Source organism: Castor canadensis, chromosome 19, assembly GCF_047511655.1.
Source record: "Castor canadensis chromosome 19, mCasCan1.hap1v2, whole genome shotgun sequence".
Classification (NCBI taxonomy): Eukaryota; Metazoa; Chordata; class Mammalia; order Rodentia; family Castoridae; genus Castor; species Castor canadensis.
In genome coordinates this window covers 5,713,732-5,736,292 of record NC_133404.1, presented here as the reverse complement: position 1 = coordinate 5,736,292, position 22,561 = coordinate 5,713,732, and the positions used below count along the sequence as shown (strand labels likewise).

Genomic DNA, 22,561 nt, shown 5'->3' with positions numbered 1-22,561 from the left:
TGCTCCCCTTAAGGACAATGCTCCAGCTTTGGGAAAGAAGGGGAGAGCTGCTTCCCAAGCATTTGGAGATAGGGTCAAGATTCTGCCTGTACGTGTAGGATTTGAGTTGCACCCTCACAGGAAAGACTGGGGACCTCAGGTGATCATAGCCAAGAGATTAAAAAAAAAAAGTTCCTCTTTGTGCCAGAGGCAGAGGGTAAGGGGCTGGAAATGAGGTCTGGAGGGTGGGTCCTGGCTTTCAACCCCTAAGCTGTAGAAAGGGCCAGTCCGGGCCAGAATTTCTGCACACCTTCCTTTCCTCCTCTCGGGACTGGTCCTGAGAGGCACTGGCCTCCAGAGGAGTGGGCTAGAAGCTCAGTGTGCCTTGCTGAGGAGGTAGGCAGGCCTCTGTTCCCAGGGCCAAGTAGCAGGTCCTTCCAGCCTGACCATCTCAGACCTGCAGCAACCCCAGAAGTGCCAAGTTCAAATTTATTAGGTTTTTTTTTTTTTAATAGAGCATTTGTCATGGCTTTAAAAATGTAGACGGTGGGGTAGAATTAAAAACACTACAGTTTAACAGCCACAGGGTCTGGGGCATATGGCAAGGCAGCAGGAAAGGGGAGAGGAACAAGCAAGGAAGCCCTCCTGCTAAGAGGCTGATGCCGTGCCAGACTCCCCGGGTGAGGCGTCAGCCTTAATCTTCTGGGGTCTACGGAGGCCTGGGGGAAGAACAGGTGAGATGGTTGGCTGGCACCCCCATGCTAGGCCTCCCTCCCTCCCTCTTCCGTTGCCACATCCCCACACTGCTATCCCATCCTCCCTAAAGAGCCACTCTGTGGCGTCCTCTTCCCGGCCTAGGGAGCATGCTGAGGAAAGTCCACCTGAAGTTGTCTGTTGCCCCTTCTTCCTCCCTTTCTCAGGGACTGTAGGAGCTTGCTGGAGGCCAGTTGCCTCAGGCTGTTGAGTTGCAGTTTTAGTAAGGTGTCTCTGGGCCCTTCGTGTCCTGGGAGGGGCCTTGCTCGGAGGTGGAGGGTCCTAGGTGAGGAGACACAGGTCCTTGTGGTCTTTTCTCTAGGCAGTTTAGAGATTGGTTCAGACCTACCACTGATACCAACCCCCTTGGTCAGGAGCCAAGGCAGCTGGCCTGGAGCCAGCGCTGGCAACCATACCTTGGGTCCATCCTCAGGGCCCTGCTGTGTTGCCTGGGACTTCTTTTTGCGGGACTTGCTCCCTGCAGGACACTGTGCTGGAGCTGGAGCGTACTGTGGCCTCAGCCCTTTTTGTCTGTCCCACTCAGGGGCGAACTCCAGGGTTGGCAAGGGACAGGGTGGGAAAGGGGCTGAACCCTTGCAGGCAAAGGTAAGTTGTCACTTACCTTTGGGTGCCATGGGTCCAGGATCCCCCTAAAATAGAATGAGGGCAATTCTGGAATCAACCTGGCTTAGGTCAGGAGAGTTTTCCTTGGAGACCAGACTGTGTCCTTCCAGATCAGTGGAGCTAGGAAGCCTCTGACCTCCCCTACGGCAGTCACGTCAGCAAGGTTGTGCTGCCCTAGGGCTGTCCCAGTGCTGGGGTCCTGAGGCTCAAAGGAGGGGATGAGCCGTACTAGACCCCCAGAGCATCGTGACCCTTGGCAAACCTCCACAGGCACTAGGATCCCCACTGGAGAAGACCTCAGCTCCTGTCCTGCTGTGGTCCTAGGTGTGTCCACCCCACCAGCTTCCCTGGGCGTCTCCAATTGCCCTATGAGCAATAAGGCCCAAACCTGAAACCAGATGGTGCGGCCATGCCGGTCTCGCAGGGAGCTCATGCCTGGCACACCGTAGCACCGCAGCCAGGCTCGAAAGGCAGCAAAGTCTTCTTCCCCATGCTCTGGCCCATAGCCTTTACCCCCTGTGGGACAGACAGAGGAACCAGGGGGAAGTTGGAGGGCAGACTTTGGGAGAAGTGGGGAACCTGGTTGGATCTAGCCCAGACTTCAAACTGATGGGCTGAGCCAGGGAGCCACACTCCCCCTCCTCCCACTGTGTGACCTGGGCCATGGCCTCCCCATCCCAGAGAGGAGTTAAGAATCCTTGCCCTAGCTGGGCACAGTGGCTCATGTCTATAATCCTAGCTACTTGGGAGGCTAAGATTGGAAGGACTGTAGTTTGTGGTTAACCCAAGCAAATAGTTCTCAAGATCCCATCTCCAAAAATAACCAGTCTCCAAAATAGACTGGAGGTGTGGCTGTGGCTTAGGATAGAGTGCCTGCTTTCCAAGCACAAAGCCGTGAGTATGAACCCTAAGTTCCACCAAAAAAAAAAAAAAATCCTTGCCCTGCCTGCCGCATGTGCAACTAAGAGAACTGATTAGGTTAGCCACTTCCACCCTTAATCGGGGACCAGGCCTGGAGGACAGCTGCCCAGGGGTACATGGTACACTAGCCCTCTTGGCCTCCCCAAGCCTCACCCAGCTGAACCACTTCCTTGGGTACTAAGTGGCACAGCTCTAGCAGGTCTGGGTTCTGCAACTTGGCCCTGATCTTCTGGCTCAGGGTCAGCTCCGGGCTCTGAAGAAGAAGCAAAAAGGACCTGGCTGTCAGCGCAGGGCAAGGGTGGCAGACCCCCCTCTGAACTCAGCAGGACCTTCAAGGTGACTCGTTCCCCATCCGCATAAGCTGTGAGCTAAGCTGGAGACAGACATCTGACTCCACCCACACCCTTGCTGCCCACACCAGCACGAGTGTGCCATCTCACATCTGTGTGCCCTCACCAGCCGGTGCTGCTGCAGGGCCTCCAGGACTGCGCGGGCCTTCTCAAAGGGGGGTATCTTCAGTCTGGGGTGGTGGGGAGGGGGCCGTGCTAAGCAGAGGGCGTGGGCACTCCTGACCCACCCCAGCCCTTCTGCTCATGGTCTGCCTGCTGACCGGTACAGGATCTCTGCCCGCAGATAGTTGCCAATGCCATTGAAGAACCTCTGGTCCAGGAGGGCCTCACAGATGGGCCGGTCGAAGGCCTTGTCTGACAGGTTTCGTAGCACGTTCTCTCTGGAGAGACAGCCTGGGTGCATGAGACCCACCCCTACACCCCTGGATAGGGAAGTGGGGCTGGGGAACCTGTTCTTGGGGTCTCGGGTATGTCTACAATCTGGAACTCCCTAAGACTCATGGCAGGTTAGATTTGACATTGGTGGGCTCCACTCGTCTCAAAACCCTGGAGGTTATGTGGCTCTGTGCAGCAGGCATACCAGAGCGAGTCCTGGCAAGTCTTATACCTCCAAGAAGAAGAAACCTATCTGATTCCTTTGTGCAAAAAGGTCATGGAGACTGACTGGGTGGTGGGCTTGAGGAAAGTGTGACAGGGGGCCAGAAGATGGGCTGGGCAGTAAAGATAAAAGAGTGGAAGGTTCATCTGGGTGGTGCTGAGCCCAAACAGCTAGCTCCCAGCTGGTGGACCAAGGGAACAGCCTGGATAGAGCCAGCTGGCCGACAGCCTGTGGCATGACTCCCCAGGAAAGGGAGGTGGGTGCCATTCAGGACCATGAACTGGGGTTTCCCTGGGAATGCACCTGATTCCCACATAGGAAGGCCAGTGGTGCCAGACATGTGACCAAGTCTCCTAGGGCCAACCACAGGCACACCATCCCCCAGGAAAAACTTTAGGCCTATGTGATTCCTTCCCACGTAGAATGCTTTCCTCTAGCTTTGCGTGGCTGGCTGTCTTGTCCACCAAGCCTCAGCTCAAATGTCATCTCCGTTTCCTAATGTGCTCCCTCACCCTGGGGAGAGTCACTACCTCCTGCACTGCTGCGTCTTCCTCCAGCATGCGTCTATTTGGATTTATCTTGGGTGTGCTGGCTCCCTGCCCTACCTGAACGTCAGTGCAGTGGGAGCAGGGTTCACACTCACCTTACTCCCCTCTGTGCCCCAGCACCTAGGAGGCCTGGCATGGCCTCACACAAATCCTCTTTAGAGGAAAGGAAGTGGCTGACACTAAGTCATCTTTGGTGACCTGAATCACATCCTAGGTGAGTTGCTACCCCTCCTGCAGGCGGGGGGACAGTCACAGACTGTCTGGACCCCAGGACACAGACCAGTGGGACAGGTAGAATGTAGGACACCACCAAAACCTGACTTAAAAACTCTACCATGAGGCAGTCCCCTCCTCTCTGTCCCTTGAAGCAATCTTTCTGCCTTGCTTCTGACAGTGGTTTGAAATCCCCTTGCCCTCCTGAGCCTCCTGGGACCCAAGAAGCAGAGTGGGATTCTGGATCTGGGCCCAGATCTGATGCCAATGGCTATGTCCTCAGAGCTGTGCCATCCTCCTCTGGGCTGCCTTCTCCCACCAGTTTTGGGTTACCCCCACTGTCTTGATCTACTAATGAGGGGACTGAAGCCCAGTGGGGGCTGAACTCCCCTCTCCACAAACAAGGCACAGTAGAGCCAGGTCTGGAGCCCAGGACTCCTCCGTACAGCTGGTGCTGGTCCTACCTGAACTGTTCATACTCCAGCAGGACACATGGCCCCCGGCCTGGTTGCCATTCACCTCCAGGGTCCCAGTGGCCAAAGCGGCGGATGTCCACAAAGCACAGGGCTAGCCGGGGGGCAGGTGGGGCTGTGTAAAAGCGCAGGTGGGCGTGGGGTGGCAATGCATGGGCGGGTGCCAGCTGGAAAGAGCCAGACATGCCAAAGCGGAAGACAAGAGCCAGCGGCTCCTGTGGGGGCTGGGCCCCAGGCGCGGGGGTCAGCGTCAGACGCAGCTCCTTGCCCCGGGCACAGGCCGAGATGTGGTAGGCGCTGCTCTCAAAGGGCACCTCAGGGTTGCGGCTGACGGAAGACTTTTCCACGCATCCGCCAAACACCAGTCCCCTGCATGTCTCATTCACAAAGAGGCTGGCCAGGTGCAGCTCGGGGCCCTCAGGCATTCTGCGGGAGGGGTTGCAGGGTCCTGAATGGGGAGCACAGCAGAGTGGGCCAGGGGGCACCTTGTGACGTAGAAACTCACTCCTGTTTCACAGAGCACTCTGAGGGTCAGAGAGGGACATGGCTAGCTGGGGCTGGAGGAAAATAGTGGGCTGGCCACTGCCCCGACCCCATCCACAGTGCCCAGGCACTGGGAACTCCCTGCAGGCTTGGCTTGCTCATGGTCTTCCACGGCCGTTTTTAGGGTAAAGTCCAAGCCTGTCCTCCCGGGCTCCCCACCCGCTCACATCCTGGCTCCAAGTACTGCTCTTCCCAGCTCCGCATGGCCCCTGTTGTCCCTCTCACTGGGACACTTGAGAGACGTCCTCTGTGACCCCTATCCCAGTGTCCCTCTCCTACACACCTCGTCTTTTCTGCAGGGCTCCCACGATCTGAAAGTCTGTCCCTGCCGCTTCCTGCGCTGCACCCCAGGGCCGAAGCTTAGATGGGCCCCGCGTCTGCCCGGCGGCCACCGAGGGAATGAACCCAGGCGGCCGGGAGACCGGTGGCGGCGGCCCGCCGCCGCTGGCCAAGGCTACCTCGCGCAGCCAGGTCCTTACGGCCTGAGGGGACAGGGCGGGCGGGGTGCGGCAGGGGCTCCCCGAGCTCCGGGCTCCCGGCTTTATTCCGGCCCTTTGCTCTAGCGCCAGCACGGTTCGGGATCGGGAAGGCGTGGGCCGGGCAGACGCCTTTCAGCGCACGAAAGGGGTCGTTTGGCGGACAAGACGACTCCCGGCTGCCACCCTGTTCCCAGCCAGCCCCGCTTCCTTCCTCCCCGACTCCCGAGCTCGGCCGATTCTCACCGCACAGCCCCGTCCCCGCCCGGGTGCCCGCGCCGCGCTCCCGCAGCGGCAGCGCGAGCAGAGGATGCGCGCGACCGGCTGCGCCGAGGAGCACGCTGGGAAGTGTAGTTCCTCGGGGACCCGGATGGGGTTCCCCAACCGGAGGACGTCAGGGTGTGGGGCAAGTGTGGGGCAGTCACCTGGCTGGGCGTTGGGAAAGGAATCTGTCTTGCCACTGCCCGGCTGCGGTGTCAGGTCTTGGGGGCCAGGTCACAGCTGTGTCTGCAGTTGGGGGAAGTCACTGGCTGGTCACCGCCTGCAGGAAACAGCGATGACGTCTCAGGGCAGAGCCCACTGCAGCTGTTTGCGGGGCAGGCACAGGTGTACAGCAAACGCAGGCCCTGGGGACCCGATGGGGGCCTTAAGTGTCAACGCACAGTCAGACATAACACATAAACAAAAATATCGCTGCCTACAGAGTAGGAAGTGCAGTCAAGCAACAAATTACGAGGACTCAGACGCTGAACCCATTTCAGATGGTTCTGTGGGGCAGGGTCCCTCTGCGCTGGCCTATAGACAGAGTCAGAAGGACTTAGGCACGGAGCCAGCAGAGAGGTCTGGTTGTTACAGCCTCAGACACAAAAAGTGTTGCCAAGATAATACTGCCAGGCGGAAAGAAGGACCAGTGCAAAGGCCCAGAGACAGGTGACAGAACCAGAGAAAATGGGGAGGTGGGGGGAGGTTAGAGTTGCTTGCCTTGTAGGGGGTTGGATTTTGTTCTAAGACTAGCAGGCAGTGGTGTCTGACCCACAGCAATCATGATTTGCCCTTCTTCGTACTATTCTGCCCCCCCACCCCCCACCCCCCACCCCGCCATCTACTTATTCATTTAGTTTGGAAGAAATGTTTTAAAGTAAATTAGACAAATCTTGACCTTTCATCCCCAATAAAGTTAGCAATATTTTTTGGAGCAAGAAATTTATCTTCAAGCATAGGGAACTCAACACTGCCCATTTAAAAAACATTTTTGTTACTTATTTATTCATATGTGCATACATTGTTTGGGTCATTTCTCCCCCCAGCACTGCACATTTAACCCAATTTAGTGGCAAGCTCTCTAGCCTTTGCTTCTTCCAGGTTGGCAGTATGAGCTACGGATTTTGGACCCAGGGACCTTGCCTCCCAGTGACAGTGATGGGGATTCTCATCGTATCTGTCACTGTGATTGGTCCTGATAGCCTCTCTCTGCCAGCTCAGCCACAGCTCCTTTGTCTTGCAAGTTAGCCTGTGCGAAGGCAGCAGTGGTGCCCATCTTTCTGTGGATGAGCCATCCCAGCCTGGCCTTCCCCTGGGTGATGCTCACAGGCCCCCATTTTGCAACATAGGGCAGGCAGGAAGACAACCAGCTGGAAGAAGATATGAGCTGGAGTGTGTGCTTTGACCAAACATACTAATTTAACAGCTAGATTGGTGGCAATTTAATACATCACCTTTTAATTAGTGTTTAAGAATTGTACAAAATAGTAGGTTTCATTGTGACATTTAGTAACTGTTTTTTGTGGGACGGGTTTGAACTCAGGGCTTTGCACTTGCAAAGCAGGTGCTCTCCTTGAGCCACACATCCAGTCCATTTTGCTGTGGTTATTTTGGAAATATAGTCTCAAAAACTGTTTGCCCAGGCTGGCCTCAAACAACAATCCTCCTGATCTCAGCCTCCCAAGTAGCTAGGATTAAAGACCTGACCCATCAGTGTCTGGCTAGTACTTCTTAATGTCATCTAATACCTAGTTCACATCCGAATTTCCCCCCCCAATCCTCAAAACATATTTTTATAGTTGTTTGTTCAAGTCAGAGTCTAATGAATCATTTCCTTTAATCATTTTTAATCTAGATAGAACCACGCCATCCTACCCACCTCACTCCCTCTATTTTTGACCTTGATACTGACCTTTCTGAAGAGTTCAAGCTACTTGTGCTCTGATGTTCCATACATTCTGGATTTGTCTGAGTGTCCTCGGTGCCACTGACCTGTCCTCTCTCTGGAGTTTTCTTACCCGCTGGGAATGAGGTCTAAATGCTGTGTCAGATTGATCCAGGGCCCTCCCAAGTGCCACCCTGCACTCCAAAGCCTTCCCCTTAGGAGGTGCCCATATCTGGCTGTGCCGCCTTAGTGAACGGAGCAAGGCAGCGGCCATGGCAATTGGGCTGTGCCTTTGTAAAAGGTGTTTCCCGCCTGTGACCACTGACTAGGCTGTGGGTGATTTGTTTTGCTGTTCTATTTTTGTCTAAGTTAAGATGTAATTTACATACAGTACAATTCACTTCTTGTGAGTTTTGGCAAATGCCAATGAGCTGTGACACTGTGGCCACATCAGGAGAGAACACCCACGGACGCATTAGCCACAAGAGCCAGGGTGAGGGTCAGTGTCCCTCAGCAGATAAATGGATTTTGAAAACATGGCATATAAACACAGTGGACTATTAACCTAAGAAAAGGAAAATCCTGGCTGGACGCTAACGCCTCACACCTGTAACCTAGCTATCTGGAAGGCTTAGATTGGGAGGATCAAGGTTTGAGGCCAGCCCAGATAAATAGTTTGAGACTCCCATCTCCAAAATAAGCAGAGCAAAATGGATGGAGGTGTGGCTCAAGTGGTAGAGCACCTGCTTTCCAAGTGTGAAGCTCTGAGTTCAAATCTCAGCACCATAGAAAAGAAGGAAGGAAGGGAAGGAGAAAGGGAGGGAGAGGGAGGGAGGAAAGAGATTCTGCCACAGCAGTAACAGAGCTTGAGGACACCATGGTAAGTGATGAGTCAGTCACAGACAATATTGCCTAACTCCACTTACACGATGGGTATAAAACAAACACATTAAAGCAGTGAGCACAACGGTGGTCTCCAGGAGGTGGGGTGGAGGACCTGGAGGAGGTGATGTTAATCAGTTACAAAGTTTCAACTGTGCAATGAGTAAATTCTAAATTGCACAGTGTGGCAACTAGTTATCACAGGCTTCTGTACCAAAATGTAGAGGGCATCTCAGGGGAAGTGTTCCTACCACAAAAGAGAATTTATTTTGTACCTGCACCCCCTCAATTTGGCCAAGTGCCTTTGTAGTCAACATCCCTGTATCCTTGTGCACAGGCTTCTTTGCAGGTGCTCTACAGCAAAAAAACCAACCATCCCCAGTCTGGTTGCTTTGCTCTGGTTATTTTGGAGGTGAGAGTCGAGAACTATTTACCTGGACTGGTCTTGAACTGTGATTCTCCTACTCTCAGCTTCCCAAGTAGCTAGGATTGCAGGCGTGAGCCACTGGTCCCTGGCTGGTAGGACAAATTCTTAATTACTGCCAGGCACCAGTGGCTCACGCCTGTAATCCTAGCTACTCAGGAAGCAGAGGATATCAGGAAGATTAAGATTCAAAGCCAGCGCTGGGCAAGTAGTTCTGGCAGCCCTGTCTCAAAAAACCCATTACAAAAAAGGGCTGGAAGAATGGCTCAAGCATTAGTTAAAAGCACCTGCCCAGCAAGTGTGAAGCCCTGAGTTCAAACCCAGTGCCGCCAAAAAAACAAAAACAAAACAAAAAAAAAAATCCTTATTTCCTCCTTTTACCAATTTTTGCACTGACTTTGTGCAATAATGGCATCCAATGCTGACAGATAAAGGTTGGTTTTGGGAGTGAGGGGCACAGCTTTTCTCTTTAGAGGACCACTACAGACTAATGGATTTTTTTTTACATTCAACATTTGGTGGCTCACGCCTGTAATCCTAGCTATTAAGGAGGCAGAGACCAGGGGAATCACTGTGCAAAGCCAGCTGGGCAGATAAGTTTACAAGACCCTAGATTTAAAAAAAAAAAAAATCACAAAAAAGGGCTGGTGGAGTGGCTCAAGGTGTAGTCCCTAGTTCAAATCCCCAAATCCTAGTACCACTAAAAAAAAAAACTATAAATCTGTTGCTGTTCTTAAAATAAAATATTTCCCTAGGCACTGAGGCCGTACAAACATGGACACGCAATTCTATCCTTAAGAAACTCAGGCTGGTAAAGAGGCAGATGTGATGCTTCAACAGCAGCGATGGAGGTATGGGGAGTCCTATGATGATGAGAAGGGTGCTGCCTGGGAGAGGTGAAGTAAACACATTTGAGATTTTAGAACTTTTTGTGTCATTTTTTAACCACTTTTCTTCTTGTCCTGTGGGTTGAGTAATTTTTAGAACATCAGTTTGACTAGGCAAGCACTCTACCACTTGAGTCATGTCCCCAGCACTTTTTGCTTTGTTTCAGATTAAATCTTCTGCTTTTTTTGCCTAAGGCCAGCCTCAGATAGGGTGATCTGCCTATCTCTGCCTCCTGCTTGGCTGGGATTACAGATAAATAACGCCATGCCTTTCTATAAGGTGCTAGTTAGTTGTGGGAGACTGTCTTAGCTCAGGTTGCTAGAACACAGCACCACACACTGGGTGGCTTATAAACAACAGATATTTCTCACATTTCTGGAGGCTCCAAAGCCCAAGATGAGAGTACCAGCAAATTCAGTTCCTCAGAAACTGGTCTGTATTCATCCATTCTTGCATGGTCTCTCTCACTGCATGCTATGGACAGCGAGGCTTTCACATGGACTGTGGGAGACAGGGAACGTGACATTCAAGACGTCTGTGACACCCTTCTTGGCAATGAGTGCTTCTGCAAGATGGTGGGGAGACAAGGGCTCTCTCCTGTCTCTATATAAGGCATATGGCCGTTGGAGCCACTCTGCTGCCAGCATGAGGACAAGGCCAGCAAAGAGAGAGCAGAGTCAATAGCATCACTGAGTGAGGACCCTGACTTGCCTATCTACAGACTTGCTGTTCACGTTGGTCAGCATGAAAATCAGAATGCCACTTGGTCTCTCTTACAAAACCCTTTGCTGGGAAACCAGAGAGAAAACACACACACACACAGCTTTATAATTCTGTTTATTCTTCCTGCTCATGAAAAGAGTTGACAGGATCTTTCTTTCAAGGAGAGGGAAGGCAGTGCTGGAACAGGTCCCCAAGAGCCTATGCTGAAGTCTCAAGTGGGAGGCCAGGGCTCCAGCATCCTAGAACTGGGGCCACCCCTGGAGAGCAGTTTGGAGGGCAGCAACTTGACACAGGTAGGCAGCTCCAGCCAGGCTGGGAACCCCCTTCTCCTCAACCCAAGTTGCTCATCAGAGTCTGGGCCTGCTTCAGTTCTGCAGGGGGGGTCGTGGCAGGTGAGTCAGAACAGATCCAGAAGGGCCCTCACCCCTTCTGGTACAACTGATCCTCACCTGCCAGGAGAACCTGGAACTTGTCTGCTGACAGGGACATGGTCACAGGCTGGGCTGGGGCACCGGGGGCCGGTGCCACGTCCAGCCGCAGGTGCACCATGGGCTCTTCCACGGAGTGCAGGAGGCTGGAGCTGAGGGTGTAGTCCACCCGCCAGCCCACACCTGCCAGCCTGTTCACTGCAAATGGGGTAGGGGAGCTCTCAGGTGGGTGAGCCAGGAAGCACTCAGTCAGCACTCACCCTCTGACCCAAGACTGGTGCAGGGCAGGTGCTCAATCACTAAGCACTCAAATATCCACCACAGGCCTCAAGGGAAAGAAAGAGAGCCAGGTGACAGCTCTGTGCCTGGTCTGAGTGTGACTGTGACTAAGGCTCCTGCTGAGGACTGGCACTTCTAAAGTGAATCCAGACACTCCCCCCGCCCCACACACCCAGGTGACCCCACTCACAGCGCAGGCTGCAGGCCCGCAGGTGCTCCTGCAGAGGGCTCTGCTTCTCCTCGTAACAGCGGCACAAGCTGGCTGCATGCTCTGGGGGCAGAAGGAGCTCTGCTGAGGTGGCAGGTGGGGAGGGAGATTGGGCCGCCCAGAGGGCAGGGCTCAGGCTCCTGACCCAGACAGGCCAAGACACATCTCAGGGTCACACAGCCTGGCCTGCTCCCCAGCAGCCCTCGCCCACAGATTACCTACATCCTATACCTTTGGGCAGCCCCAGCTGCTGCAGCTCACTGGACAAGGACTCGCCGTCCACACTGTGCTTGGCCGCACTGGAGAGGATGAAGCTCAGTACCGCGACTGTGGCCTTCACGTCACCAGACTCTGGAGACCCATGGTAGGGGAAGGAATGTCACTGTGACCCTGGCCCCTCCCTGCTGCCTATTATCTTCAGTTCTGGTCCCTTGGCCTCGAGCCACAGGCACTGCTACTACTCCAACAGGAGCTGACAGAGGACTGGGGCAGGACTGTCAACGGGTTTCTCCCCTCCTGCTCCTCCACTAAGGCGGATGAGTCAGGCAAGGCTGCTGGGATGAGGGCCTCTGTGCCAGGCAATGGGCTTAGCGCCAGGGTCACCCAAGGTCTCTCGGTACTCACCAAACTTGGCGTCAGCAGTGAGTTTCAGGATCTTCTCATACTACAGGGAAAGGAGGCCCTCAGGGGGTGCCAGGGCCCTGTCACCAGCCCCTCACCCCACCTGGACCCTGTGGTAAGGGATGGGCTGGGGCTGGAGTGAATGGTGGGGTGTCCAGGGAGATTAGGAGGGTGCAATCACCCACCTCCCTGGGGGTGATAGGTCATGGATCAGTGAGGTGCTGGGCCCTATACTCACATCAATCCCCTGTCCCAGAAGTTCCTTTAGCACTTGGCTACACAGCAGCCGCAGCTTCACAGAAGACTGGAAAAGGAAGTCCCTGTATCAGCTGGGCGGACCCACCTCACCCTTCACTGCTGGGGGACTGGCTCAGAAAGGGCCAGCCATGTGATCAAGGTCACACAGCACAGTAGCACAAGCAAAGAGCCCAGAGGCCTTAACCCAAGGGTGCCCTCTTCACCCTCTACCCCCCTCAGCTCTCCCCCTCCCACCCAAAGTAGATCCCATGCACTCAACAATCTTGGCCAGTGTGCTGATCTCTGCCAGGACCCAGTCGGGACAGTCCAGATCTCCACAGAACCGGAACCTCTGCAAGGGAGCGGGCAGTCAGGCTGCAGGGAGGGCTGAGGTGTGGCCAAGATTCATGTCCGAGATGGTCACCCTCTAGCTATTTGTTCTCCCCCGATGCCACCAAATCTTGTTCTGTCTACTCAGGCATTCACCTACCTATCATGGAAGGTCTACTCAGTGGGAGTCCCACTGTAAATGCAGGAGCCACAGTGGGGGACAAAACAAAGTCCCTGGTCTTGAGAGACCAGAGGATCTCTCTCCTCCACACGACCACTCCAGCCACAATGGCTTCCCTGATATTCCTGTTACAGCAGTCTCATTCTACTTCCTGAGTAGCTAGGATTACAGGTATGAGCCATAAGCGCCCAGCTTATTTTAGTTTTGAGACAGAGTCTCACACTACCTCTGACCAGCTGGCGTCCAACACAGTCCTTCTGCCTCTGCCTCCTGAGTAGCTGGGATTGCAAGCGTGAACTACCACACCCAACTCCTGATCCTACTTTCTAAAATGGCTCTTTGTATAAGGAAGTTTTTTGGGGGGAGGCAGTGGGTATGCGCACTGTCTTGCTCATGGTGATCCAAGTCCCAGTAAGAATTGGTCTTTGTCTGGTCGTCCTGCCTCATCTTCACCAAGCTCCAGATCACACTCAGCTCGGTGAGATGCCCTCTCTCCTGGGGCCTGGCTCTCCCAGTGGGGTCTGCATGCACTGTGCCCATATGAAGACATCCTCCTCCCTACTCTTACCTCAACCCCTGAAGACAAACTCTACTTCACCCAGCCCCGTCCCTCCTCTCGGGTTATCATCCTCAGGAAGCCTCCCCCCCCCACACACAAGGAGCAGTTAGGTCTGTCCACCGCCAATTCATGTTTCCGGCTCGCCCGCCCCTCCTCCAGCTGGGGGCCTGCTACTCAAAACACATTCGCCTAATGAGTGCGTGCGTGAGTCAAAAGTCCCAATTTGAAAAGTACTTTCTGGCTCTGGAGCGCGCGGCAAGGCTTGCTGACAGCGTGGACAAGGGGACAGGAGATGAGGGGGCCGATTCTAAGCAGGAGGGCCTGGGGAGACGAGCTCCCGTACGAGGCGGGTCCTCTTGGGGCCCAGGGGCGCCTGCAAGAATCGCAGCTCCGGGAGGCGGGGCCCTGGCTGCGGGCCGAGCAATGACCCGGGTCTCCAGACTGGCCGCGTGGGTGGCGATGCGGCAGACTCGGCACGCACAGAGCACATTCTTTCTCCAGGCTCCGGCACTGGGGGGGGCCACCTTCCTGCCCTCCCCGCCCCGACACCCGCAGCCTCGCATCGCGTGGCCCAGCTCTCTCACCATCGCGCCAGGAGGCTCCGCCCAGGACGGTCTTGTTCTGGTCGCCGCGGGTCAGCTGACCCAACGATCACGTGACGATGTCTCGCGGCGCCGGGGCGGGGCCGGCGGGGCGGGGCCGGCGGGGCGGGGCCGGCGGGGCGGGGCCGGCGGGGCGGGGGCGGGGCCGGCCGGCTCAGCGGGTCAACTGCTCGCTGCCTGCAGGAGGTCCGGGTCTGCAAAGGCGAGCTCTCCCTCTTTTCTCCAAAACTCTTGGAAACGACCAGCGCCAGCCCCCAGTCACCAGTAAAAAAGAGGACGTGGAAGTGACTTCATTTGTCACTTTCGTGTTTTCCACCCAGCAATACCTTTATATACTGCTGTGGGCCGTGGCGAGGGACATGTTTGTAACACTTCTTTTGAAATATGATACACACAGGAAATTGTAAGGTATTGTAAGTATAAAACTTAAAAATATATATGTATCTTCTTGGTGGGACTGGAGTTTGAACTCAGGGCTTTGCACTTGCAAAGCAGACGCTCTACCACTTGAGCCACATCTCCATTTTGTTCTGGTTATTTTGGCGATGGGCATCTCCTGAATTATTTGCCAGGCTGACCTTGAACCGTGATCCTCCAGATCTCAGCCTCACAAGAAGTTAGGATTACTAGCGTGAGCCACCGGCTCCTGGCTATAAACCCAAAGAAATTTTTAAACAGTACAACCCAGTGAAACCAGCTCCCAGATACGGACTAGAATTACCAGTAGTCAGGGGGTGTCTCTTTCAAGTGTGCGCAGGTATCTCACTTCATTTTGCTGAGTCCTTTAGGGTGCCTAGCAAAAGGGCTGTTAAAATGGACGTGCTCAGGAAAACCTTCTTAAGCTTCACCAACACCAGACATTAATTTTAATATGTGTCAGTCTGATGGGAGAAAACCCAACAATCTTCTTGCTAGTGACTAACGAATGGTATAGGAAAACTACGATAAAAACAGAACAGACTATCAACCAAAAAAGAAACTGGACAGTTTGGGATCACTCAATTCCCTGCCTACCCTTATACACCAGGCCCCACCCTCACTGCCTTTTTTTTTTTGGAGGTGGTACTGGGATTTGAAGTCAAGACCAAGCTCTCTACCGATTGAGTCACATTCCAGTCCCATAAAGGGTCTTTTAACACTGGCTGGTCATTTTTCATTGCAATGGGGAGTCTTTAATGGAAAGAACAAACTTGACAGCTCATTCTGAGTGAGTTGGTGCAGGAGCTCGGGCCACCTGGTGGGGACCAGCTAGTAACGGGCTGCACAGTTTAGGCATCACTGAGTTTCACGTTTCTGCAACCAGAACCAGATGACAGGGCAGTTGTCCTCTTCACAACTGCAGCCCACTATTCACTTGCTGGTGATGGGTGGGACTAAATTAGTGTCTTCCCTGGTCCCTGAGGCTACCTGTGGGGGGAGCACATTGTGTGGGTCCAGTGCCTTCCATGAAGCCATCTTGACCTCTCTCTCCAGCCCAGTAGCCTGCTCCTTATCTTAGGAAAACCACCTCCTGGAGCCATGGGGTGCACCACCCCTCAGGGCCTGTGCAGCCAGCACTCCAGCTCCATGAAGTAACCTCAGAGCCTCCACATACAGCTGCACTTCCAGAGCCCAACACTAACCTGCTAGTGTGTAAGAATACTATAGATGTCAAAGAAAATTACTTTAAGAATGTCAGAAGGTGTGGCGGGGAGGGGGCTGATGGGGCAGTGTAAATAATGTACAATGTTAAATTTAATCAGAATGGTCACTAGGAATATACCCTCTATAATGAATATATCCTAATAAAAATTTTATTTAAAAAAAGAGTGTCAGAAGGGGGCTGGTGGAGTGGCTCAAGTGGTAGAGCACCTGCATAGCAAGCATGAGGCCCTGAGTTCAAATCCCCAGTACCACCTCAAAAAAGAAAGAAAGAGAAGAGTAGCCTTTCACAATTCCTTTCACAACTCAGGGCCTACACCTTGAGCCATTCCACCAGCCTTTTTTTGTGATGAGATTTTTTAAGATAGGGTCTTGTGAACTGTTTGCTTGAGCTGGCTTCTAACCACGATCCTCCTGATCTCTGCCTCCTGAGTACCTTGGATTACAGGCATGAGGCAATGACACCCAGCTTAATGCTTTCTTTCTTATATTACATTACTGTTGCCTCTTTCTCCAGGATATTCCTAGAGTAGGAAATGACATTTTCTTTTCATAAAAGGCAAGGCAGTAGCTAGGATTACAGGCATGAACTACTGGTGCCCAGCCACTGTCCAGTTCTTCATGCTGGGCAAAGAAAAGTTGACTGACACATTGTTTCTCATTTATACATTAAACTTTGTCATGGAGGGGCTGGCGGAGTGGCTCAAGTGGTACAGCACCTGTTTAGCAAGCATGAAGCCCTGAGTTCAAACCCCAGCACTGCTAAAAAAAAAAAATTAAACTTTGTCATGGATATGTATGGATGGGAAAAAGCAGTTTATCTGTCAGGAGCCTGAGGCACCTATCTTGAAAAAACCCATCACACAAAGGGCTGGTGGAGTGGCTCAAGGTGTAGGGCCTGAGTTCAAACCTCAGTACTGCCAAGAGAAAAAAAAAAGAAAAATTAAAAAGACAAGTAGTTCACACTTGTAATCCTAGCTACTTGGGAGACTGAGATCTGGAGATCACACAGTTCGAGGCCAGCCTGGACAAATAATTCTCAGACCCTATCTCCAAAATAACCACAGCAAAATGGATTAGAAGTGTGGCTCAAGCAATAGAGTGCCTATTTGCAAGCACAGAGTCCTGAGTTTAAATTCCAGTCCCATCAAAAAGAAAGAAAGAAAGAAAGAAAAAGAAAAATAGGGGGCCTCCTGGTGCTTACCACGGGTTGTGTTCTTATACTGACTGTATAGAAAGAGGAGAGCAAACCTATCCCATATACACCTCAGCACAGTCCCTGTGCCTTGTCTGTATTGTGAATGGGGAGACGTGGGATGGGATGGGGGTTGGAAATTAGGAATAGATAAAAACTGCCTTAAGTTGATAGAGTATTTGAAAAACAAAACAGCAAACTGTAAAGGTAATATCAGACAGACAAATTATTTAAATTTTGGAAGTAAGGCAAAAAGGTGAGTAGCATGTCCCTTTCATGTCATTTCATATATATTTGTTTCACAAATAAAGATTATTTGATTATTTAGAACAGTGGCTCTCAAACTTCGCCGAGAGCTGAAGCACCTGCCAGGCTGGTTAAAACACATTGCTGGGCCCCACCCAGAGGCCTCGTTCAGTAGCTCTGCAGTGGGATCTGAGAGTGTGCACTTCCAACAAGTCTCCAAGTGACACGAACACTTCCATTTTGGGGACCACACCTTGAAAACCACAGGTAGAAAATGTACCTGAAAGTTATATGTTAGTCTACAGATTTCTTCTGCTCAGGAGAAAATATAATCCCAAGAGTTTTCTTGTTCTATAGGACAATAACAAGTTTTGTCTTTAGTCTGGCACTCATTTCAAAATGCCTTTCCTTAGCTGGGCACTGGTGGCTCATGCCCGTAATCCTAGCTATTTGGGAGGCTGAGATTGGGAGGATCTCAATTCAATGCCAGTTTAGGCGAATAGTTAGCGAACCCCCCATCTCCAAAATAACTAGAGAAAAATGGACTGGAGGTGTGGCTCAAGTGGTTGAGTGCCTGATTTGCAAGTGCAAAGCCCCGAGTTCAAACCCCAGTCCCACCAAAAAAAACCCAAAATACCTTTCCTGCTATGTTGCAGTTACTGCCTCTCGAAGTGCTCTGTAAACTTACCATACTATCTTCCTGAATCCTTCATGAATTAAATCTTACCGTGCTGAGGTGTCACTCAGTGGTGGATCTGACCTTGTTCTGCAGGACCTTATTTATGCCTGCGGTTCTCAAGTGGAAGCCATTTTGCCTCCCGGGGGGTATCAGGCCATGTCTATAGATACTATTGGCTGTCACAGCTGGCTTCAGTACACAGAGGCCAGGCAGCTGCTAAGTGTCTTACAATGCACAGACAGTCCCAGTCATAAGGAACAGGATGGGGAGGGAGGGTAGTTTAAAGTGCTGCTCTATGTGGATAAATGTGACCTGGGTAACCCATTAACACAGACGTTGAAAAAATAGACTAGCATTGACTGATGACAGTCTCACTAGGAAATGCAAAAGAGTCAGCTGACAGCGTGAGAAGTGCAGAAAGTCAGGAGGCCAGTAAGTAGCAAGATGCTGGAAGACAAATGTGCTGGGGCCAGTTAGAAAGGTGTTGGGATGACTAAGAAATGTGAGTGTCCTGCTTTCCTCAGTTTAGGCTCCTGGTGAAAGAATGAGGTGAACCTTTGTTTCTTGCTCTGCTGCCCCTCTGTCCTCAACTACAAATGTGCCTTGTGACCAGCAGGCTCTTTCCTGGGGTCGGCTGCAGGAGGCATTGTAGAGTCTTTCTGTGGCTTTTCCCAACACCTGCGTGAAGACCCCCGTTCAAGTGTTTGTTTAGGATATTTGGCCCATCGAGGAGATGACCTGGAATGACCTGAGAGGGGTGGGGACTTGGACTGGCAGGTACACATGTGAGGACGCACTGATAACATGGTGGTGTTGGGGGCTGGAGCAGTGCCTAGGGTCTGCTTCACCACACAGCCCAGCCTGTGTGCCAAGGCCCCTGGAGGTCAAGCCTTGGGTAGAAAGGTGAGGCTGAGCAGGAAAGCAAGGGGCATCTCTCCAGCCCCCTACCCTACCAGTGCCCCTCACACAATCCAGACAGCTCCGGCCAGCAGCATCCTGGTCAGGAGGGAGGAGTGGGTAAAGGGCCAGGCGCTCCATAGTCGCAGTCTCACTTCATCTCTGCGGTTTGGGCGAGTGAGCCCCAAAAGCTATATTTGGTCAGGTGAGAACATTTAGCCTAGTTCAGAAAAATAAAATAGGACATTTCTTGGGTGTGACCTGGAGTAATGCCATCCCTCTAGTGACATCAGCAAGCCAAGCAAGAAGCCAGAATGTGCAAAACCTACATCCCATAATTAGTCCTGGAGGACAGGAAAAGCCCAGCCCAACACCAGATCCTGTTTCCAGAACCAGTGAGGCTTCAGGGACTTCAAATGGGACCTCGGAAGACCTCTACCTGGCCCGTGGTTCCTAATGTCACAAAAAAAGAATTGTAGGACACAACGAGGTAGAGACCAAGAAAGCTTATTAGCACGTGCGCAGCACAGGCACAGGAACACCTGGTAAGAGGCATGCTTATAATACAGGGATATTTATAGTGGGAAAAGTACGCTGAGAACGGCTGAGGGCGTGGCTTACGTGGTAGAGCACCTGCCTAGCAAGCATAAGGCTATGAGTTCAAACCCCAATAGTGTTTAAAAAAATTTAAAAAAGGTATGGTTTAAATTCACCTTAGGACAAGTGCTGTCCTTTGTTCTGGAACCTGGCACATTCTTGCCGCACACTGTTTTGACATTATCATAAGGGCCCAGAAATATCAAATCTAGTCAGTTTACTAAACATGAGTCATTGTGACAAAGATGTCTGCGTTCCTTGAATGTCCTTTTAAACAAAGGATGAACTTCATCAGTTTTTTTTTTTTTTTTTTTTTTTTGCGGTACTGGGGCTTGAACTCAAGGCCTACACCTTGAGCCACTCCACCAGCCCTTTTTATGTTAGTTATTTTCAAGATAAGTTCTCGCAAACAATTTCCCCGGGCTGGCTTCAAATTGCAATCCTCCTGATCTCTGCCTCCTGAGTAGCTAGCCAGGTGTCCTTCCTTCAAATAAATTTTTTTCCTTGGGGCTGGAGGTGTGGCTCAAGCAGTAGAATGCCTGCCTAGCAAGTGTGAGGTCCAGAGTTCAAACCCCAGTACCACAAAAAACAAAAACACAAAAAAACCCTCTGATCAAGTGAGTCATCTCATCAAATGTTCTGTTCCCAGGGTAAGTGTCTTTCTTTAAGATATTCGTGCTAAATTCAGGCTGTGACTGTGGCTCAAGTGGTAGGGCACCAGCCCAGCAAGTCAGAGGCCTTGGGTTCAAACCTCAGCACCATCAGAAAAAGTATACAAGACCTCCTTGGTAAGTCCACAGAGTGCGTACTGTGGTATCATTTGGGCAAGGTCAGACGGAGAGAGCTGCTTTTTTTTTTGTCTTTTTTGACTATGTGTTCCAGCTTAGTGAGGGAATATGAAGCTCAAAGAAAAGACAGTGCCTCTGTGCTCTTAATTAAGCTTATTCATTAATCCAAGCTTTATCTTGAATTCCTGGCTCCCGTTTTCCATGCCTTGCTTCCTCTGATCTACCCTGTCTCATTCCCAGGGACTGGTCCACCTGCAAGAGGCAGCTCAAGATGGCCCCTACAGAGTTCCCTTTGATTATGGGCACAAACCAGGGTATGGTGGGTCCCAGCAGCATGGCCCAGCATGGGTGTAAGGACACCTTTGTCCCTAAAAACCCTCAGGAACTTGTAACTGGTGTGTAGCTGGGCTTGGAAGGTAGGGGATGGTGTTACCAGGGCCTCCAACCATAATACCTGGCTGGGTATAACAGGTACTTAGGAACGGCTTTGCTAAAAAGCATGAACTCCTCATCTGGGCCCAGGTAACTAAAATAGGAGAAAAGCCTGGCATCCCTGCCTCTGTTTTGCATCTGTCTTCTTTTGTAAGAAGAGCACATAACAGAAGTGACTTTGTCTTAGGTGAGGGAGACAGGAAGTCACCTTTAAAAGAAGGAGACATGAGGAGCAGTCCTCCTCAAAGAAGTCAAACAGCAAACCTCTCACCACAATACCAAAATGTGCTGTCTTTATCCTAGATAAGGAGACAGGAAGGCATCTTTGAAAACAGACATCGAAAGAGACAGAAGCGGGCTCCCCAGTAAACTAAAACGGCAAACCCTGCACCAAGATAACAGAAGTGTGAATGGTGGGCCTCAAGGCCAGGGGAGCTGACCAGACCCTCCTGGAATTCCAGTTCCATAAGGATGGGGATGAGCAGGTGGTCGGAGTCAGCAGGAAGTCAACTAGATGACAGCCAATCACAAATGCAGTTTCTGGGTAGACTAGGTGGTCCTGAGCAGGCAAGCCCTGTGTCACTCCTAGAGCCCAGCTGTACTACGGCTTAGCTTTCCTAAGCCCCAACACACCAGGAGCTTTGCTGTCTTTTCAATAAACTTGGTGCTTGCTTTACTCTTAATTCCTGGCCTGGCTTCTTCAATCACCGACTTCACCAGTACATGAACTCGGGATCAACAATCCAGTATCATCCTGATGAATTTTGTATGATTCTGGAAGTTTGACAAAATAAAACATTTAGATTTGAAATTTGCACTCCTGTCTGACCATCTGGAGCCTTCCAAGGCTGTCGTGTCTCCTGCTGGAAGAGAGACTGAAGCTTCTAAGCTAGTGCCCAGCCTCCGCATGGGGCTGACTCCAGATCTTCCTCCACCGGGCTGGTCAGGTCCCACAGCTGCCTCTCTACTGCCTAGACTCTCAGGTGGCACACCCCTGGTCCTAGGTGATCTGATCCCTGCCTACCCTTATAACCCCACCCTTGAAAGTGCCCATGACAGCCCTGCAGGGATCCCTGCCCTCCTGCAGACTGGACAACCCTGAACAAGCCATGTTGCTTCTCGCCTCTTGCCTCTGCACGAGGAAAGGCATTCTTCCCCTCACGGACTCCTACACGGGCCTCTAGTGGTACCCGGCTGCCACCTTTGGAAAACCTTCCCTGGCAGACTCAGACCAGATTAGGTGACGTTTGCCCAGGTTCTCCTTGTACCCTCTGCTACCTGTTATAACGCAGAATTACAATTGTCAGTTTGCTTTTTGTTCCCCTAACATTGGAATCTCTTTGGAGAGGAGCAGTTGTCTTGTCCTGTTCCTTATACAACCAGCAGCTTTCCAAGCTTAAACTGAAGAAAAAAGGTGTGTGACTCCTTTCTGAGCAAGTCAGAAAACCTAAGAGCCATAAAAACAGAACTGATAAATTTGTCTCCAGAAATATAAACAGTTTTGCAGATTACTAGCCCAAAGGCAAGGTTGAAAGGCAAACAGCTGGGAAAATTATCGACAGCTCTTTTCTAACAAAGGGCTAACTCCTCCTGGCACCAGTGGCTCATGCCTGTAATCCTAGCTACTCAGGAGGCAGAGATCAGGAGGATCACGGTTTGAAGCCAGCCTGGGCAAATAGTTCGAGAGACCTTATCTCGAAAATAGCCAACATAAAAAGTGCTGGTGGAGTGGCTCCAGGTGTAGGACCTGAGTTCAAGCCCCAGCACCACCAAAAACAACAACTTTGGGTCAGACTTTTTTTTTTTTTTATAGCACTGGGGTTTGAACTCAGGGCCTCACACTTGCTAGGCAGGTGCTCTTACTGCTTGAGCCATCCTGCCAGCCTTGGTTTTTTTTTTTCTTCTGGTATTAGGGTTTGAACTCAGGGTCTACACCTTGAGCCACTCTACCAGCACTGTTTTGTGTTAGCCATCCTATCTCATCCCCTCATGGCTGAAGGCACAGAGCTAAGAGTAACCAAGACACCTTATTGTCACCTTTTACAACATCCTATTCCAGACCCCAAAAGGGCACCTGAAGGTCTCTGATCATTGGTGCCT

The 22,561-nt window shown here is 51.8% G+C and overlaps 2 protein-coding genes and 1 non-coding gene across 12 annotated transcripts; 1 reads left to right on the top strand and 2 right to left on the bottom strand.

Annotated features, from left to right (window-relative positions):
• Positions 1-2: 2 nt before the first annotated feature.
• Neil1 (nei like DNA glycosylase 1) lies at positions 3-7,907 on the bottom strand. Of its 10 annotated transcripts, XM_074061644.1 has the most exons (11): positions 7,652-7,907; positions 5,904-6,019; positions 4,451-4,907; positions 2,888-3,049; positions 2,734-2,797; positions 2,431-2,530; positions 1,745-1,872; positions 1,355-1,382; positions 1,149-1,231; positions 861-1,014; positions 3-698 (listed from the first exon to the last, which is right to left on the bottom strand). In XM_074061644.1, the coding sequence occupies exons 3-11, from the start codon at positions 4,882-4,884 to the stop codon at positions 628-630; spliced, it is 1,224 nt and encodes a 407-aa protein (XP_073917745.1). In that variant the 5' UTR covers positions 4,885-4,907; positions 5,904-6,019; positions 7,652-7,907; the 3' UTR covers positions 3-627. The 10 variants fall into 10 exon arrangements, 9 of the variants coding, with proteins under 9 accessions (XP_073917745.1, XP_073917744.1, XP_073917747.1 ...); XM_074061643.1 differs by lacking the exons at positions 5,904-6,019; positions 7,652-7,907 and adding an exon at positions 5,725-5,812; XM_074061646.1 differs by lacking the exons at positions 5,904-6,019; positions 7,652-7,907 and adding an exon at positions 5,725-5,783 and having other exon boundaries at positions 4,451-4,885.
• A 2,731-nt stretch (positions 7,908-10,638) lies between these two features.
• Positions 10,639-14,069, bottom strand: Commd4 (COMM domain containing 4). Its single transcript, XM_020175875.2, has 8 exons — positions 13,969-14,069; positions 12,595-12,666; positions 12,316-12,381; positions 12,081-12,120; positions 11,688-11,807; positions 11,439-11,519; positions 10,991-11,167; positions 10,639-10,912 (listed from the first exon to the last, which is right to left on the bottom strand). The coding sequence occupies exons 1-8, from the start codon at positions 13,969-13,971 to the stop codon at positions 10,872-10,874; spliced, it is 600 nt and encodes a 199-aa protein (XP_020031464.2). The 5' UTR covers positions 13,972-14,069; the 3' UTR covers positions 10,639-10,871.
• Positions 14,070-16,814: 2,745 nt separating this feature from the next.
• On the top strand, positions 16,815-16,942 carry LOC141419339 (small nucleolar RNA SNORA51). The gene has a single exon (XR_012444123.1). It is a non-coding gene; the product is annotated as a small nucleolar RNA SNORA51 (small nucleolar RNA).
• Positions 16,943-22,561: the final 5,619 nt, after the last annotated feature.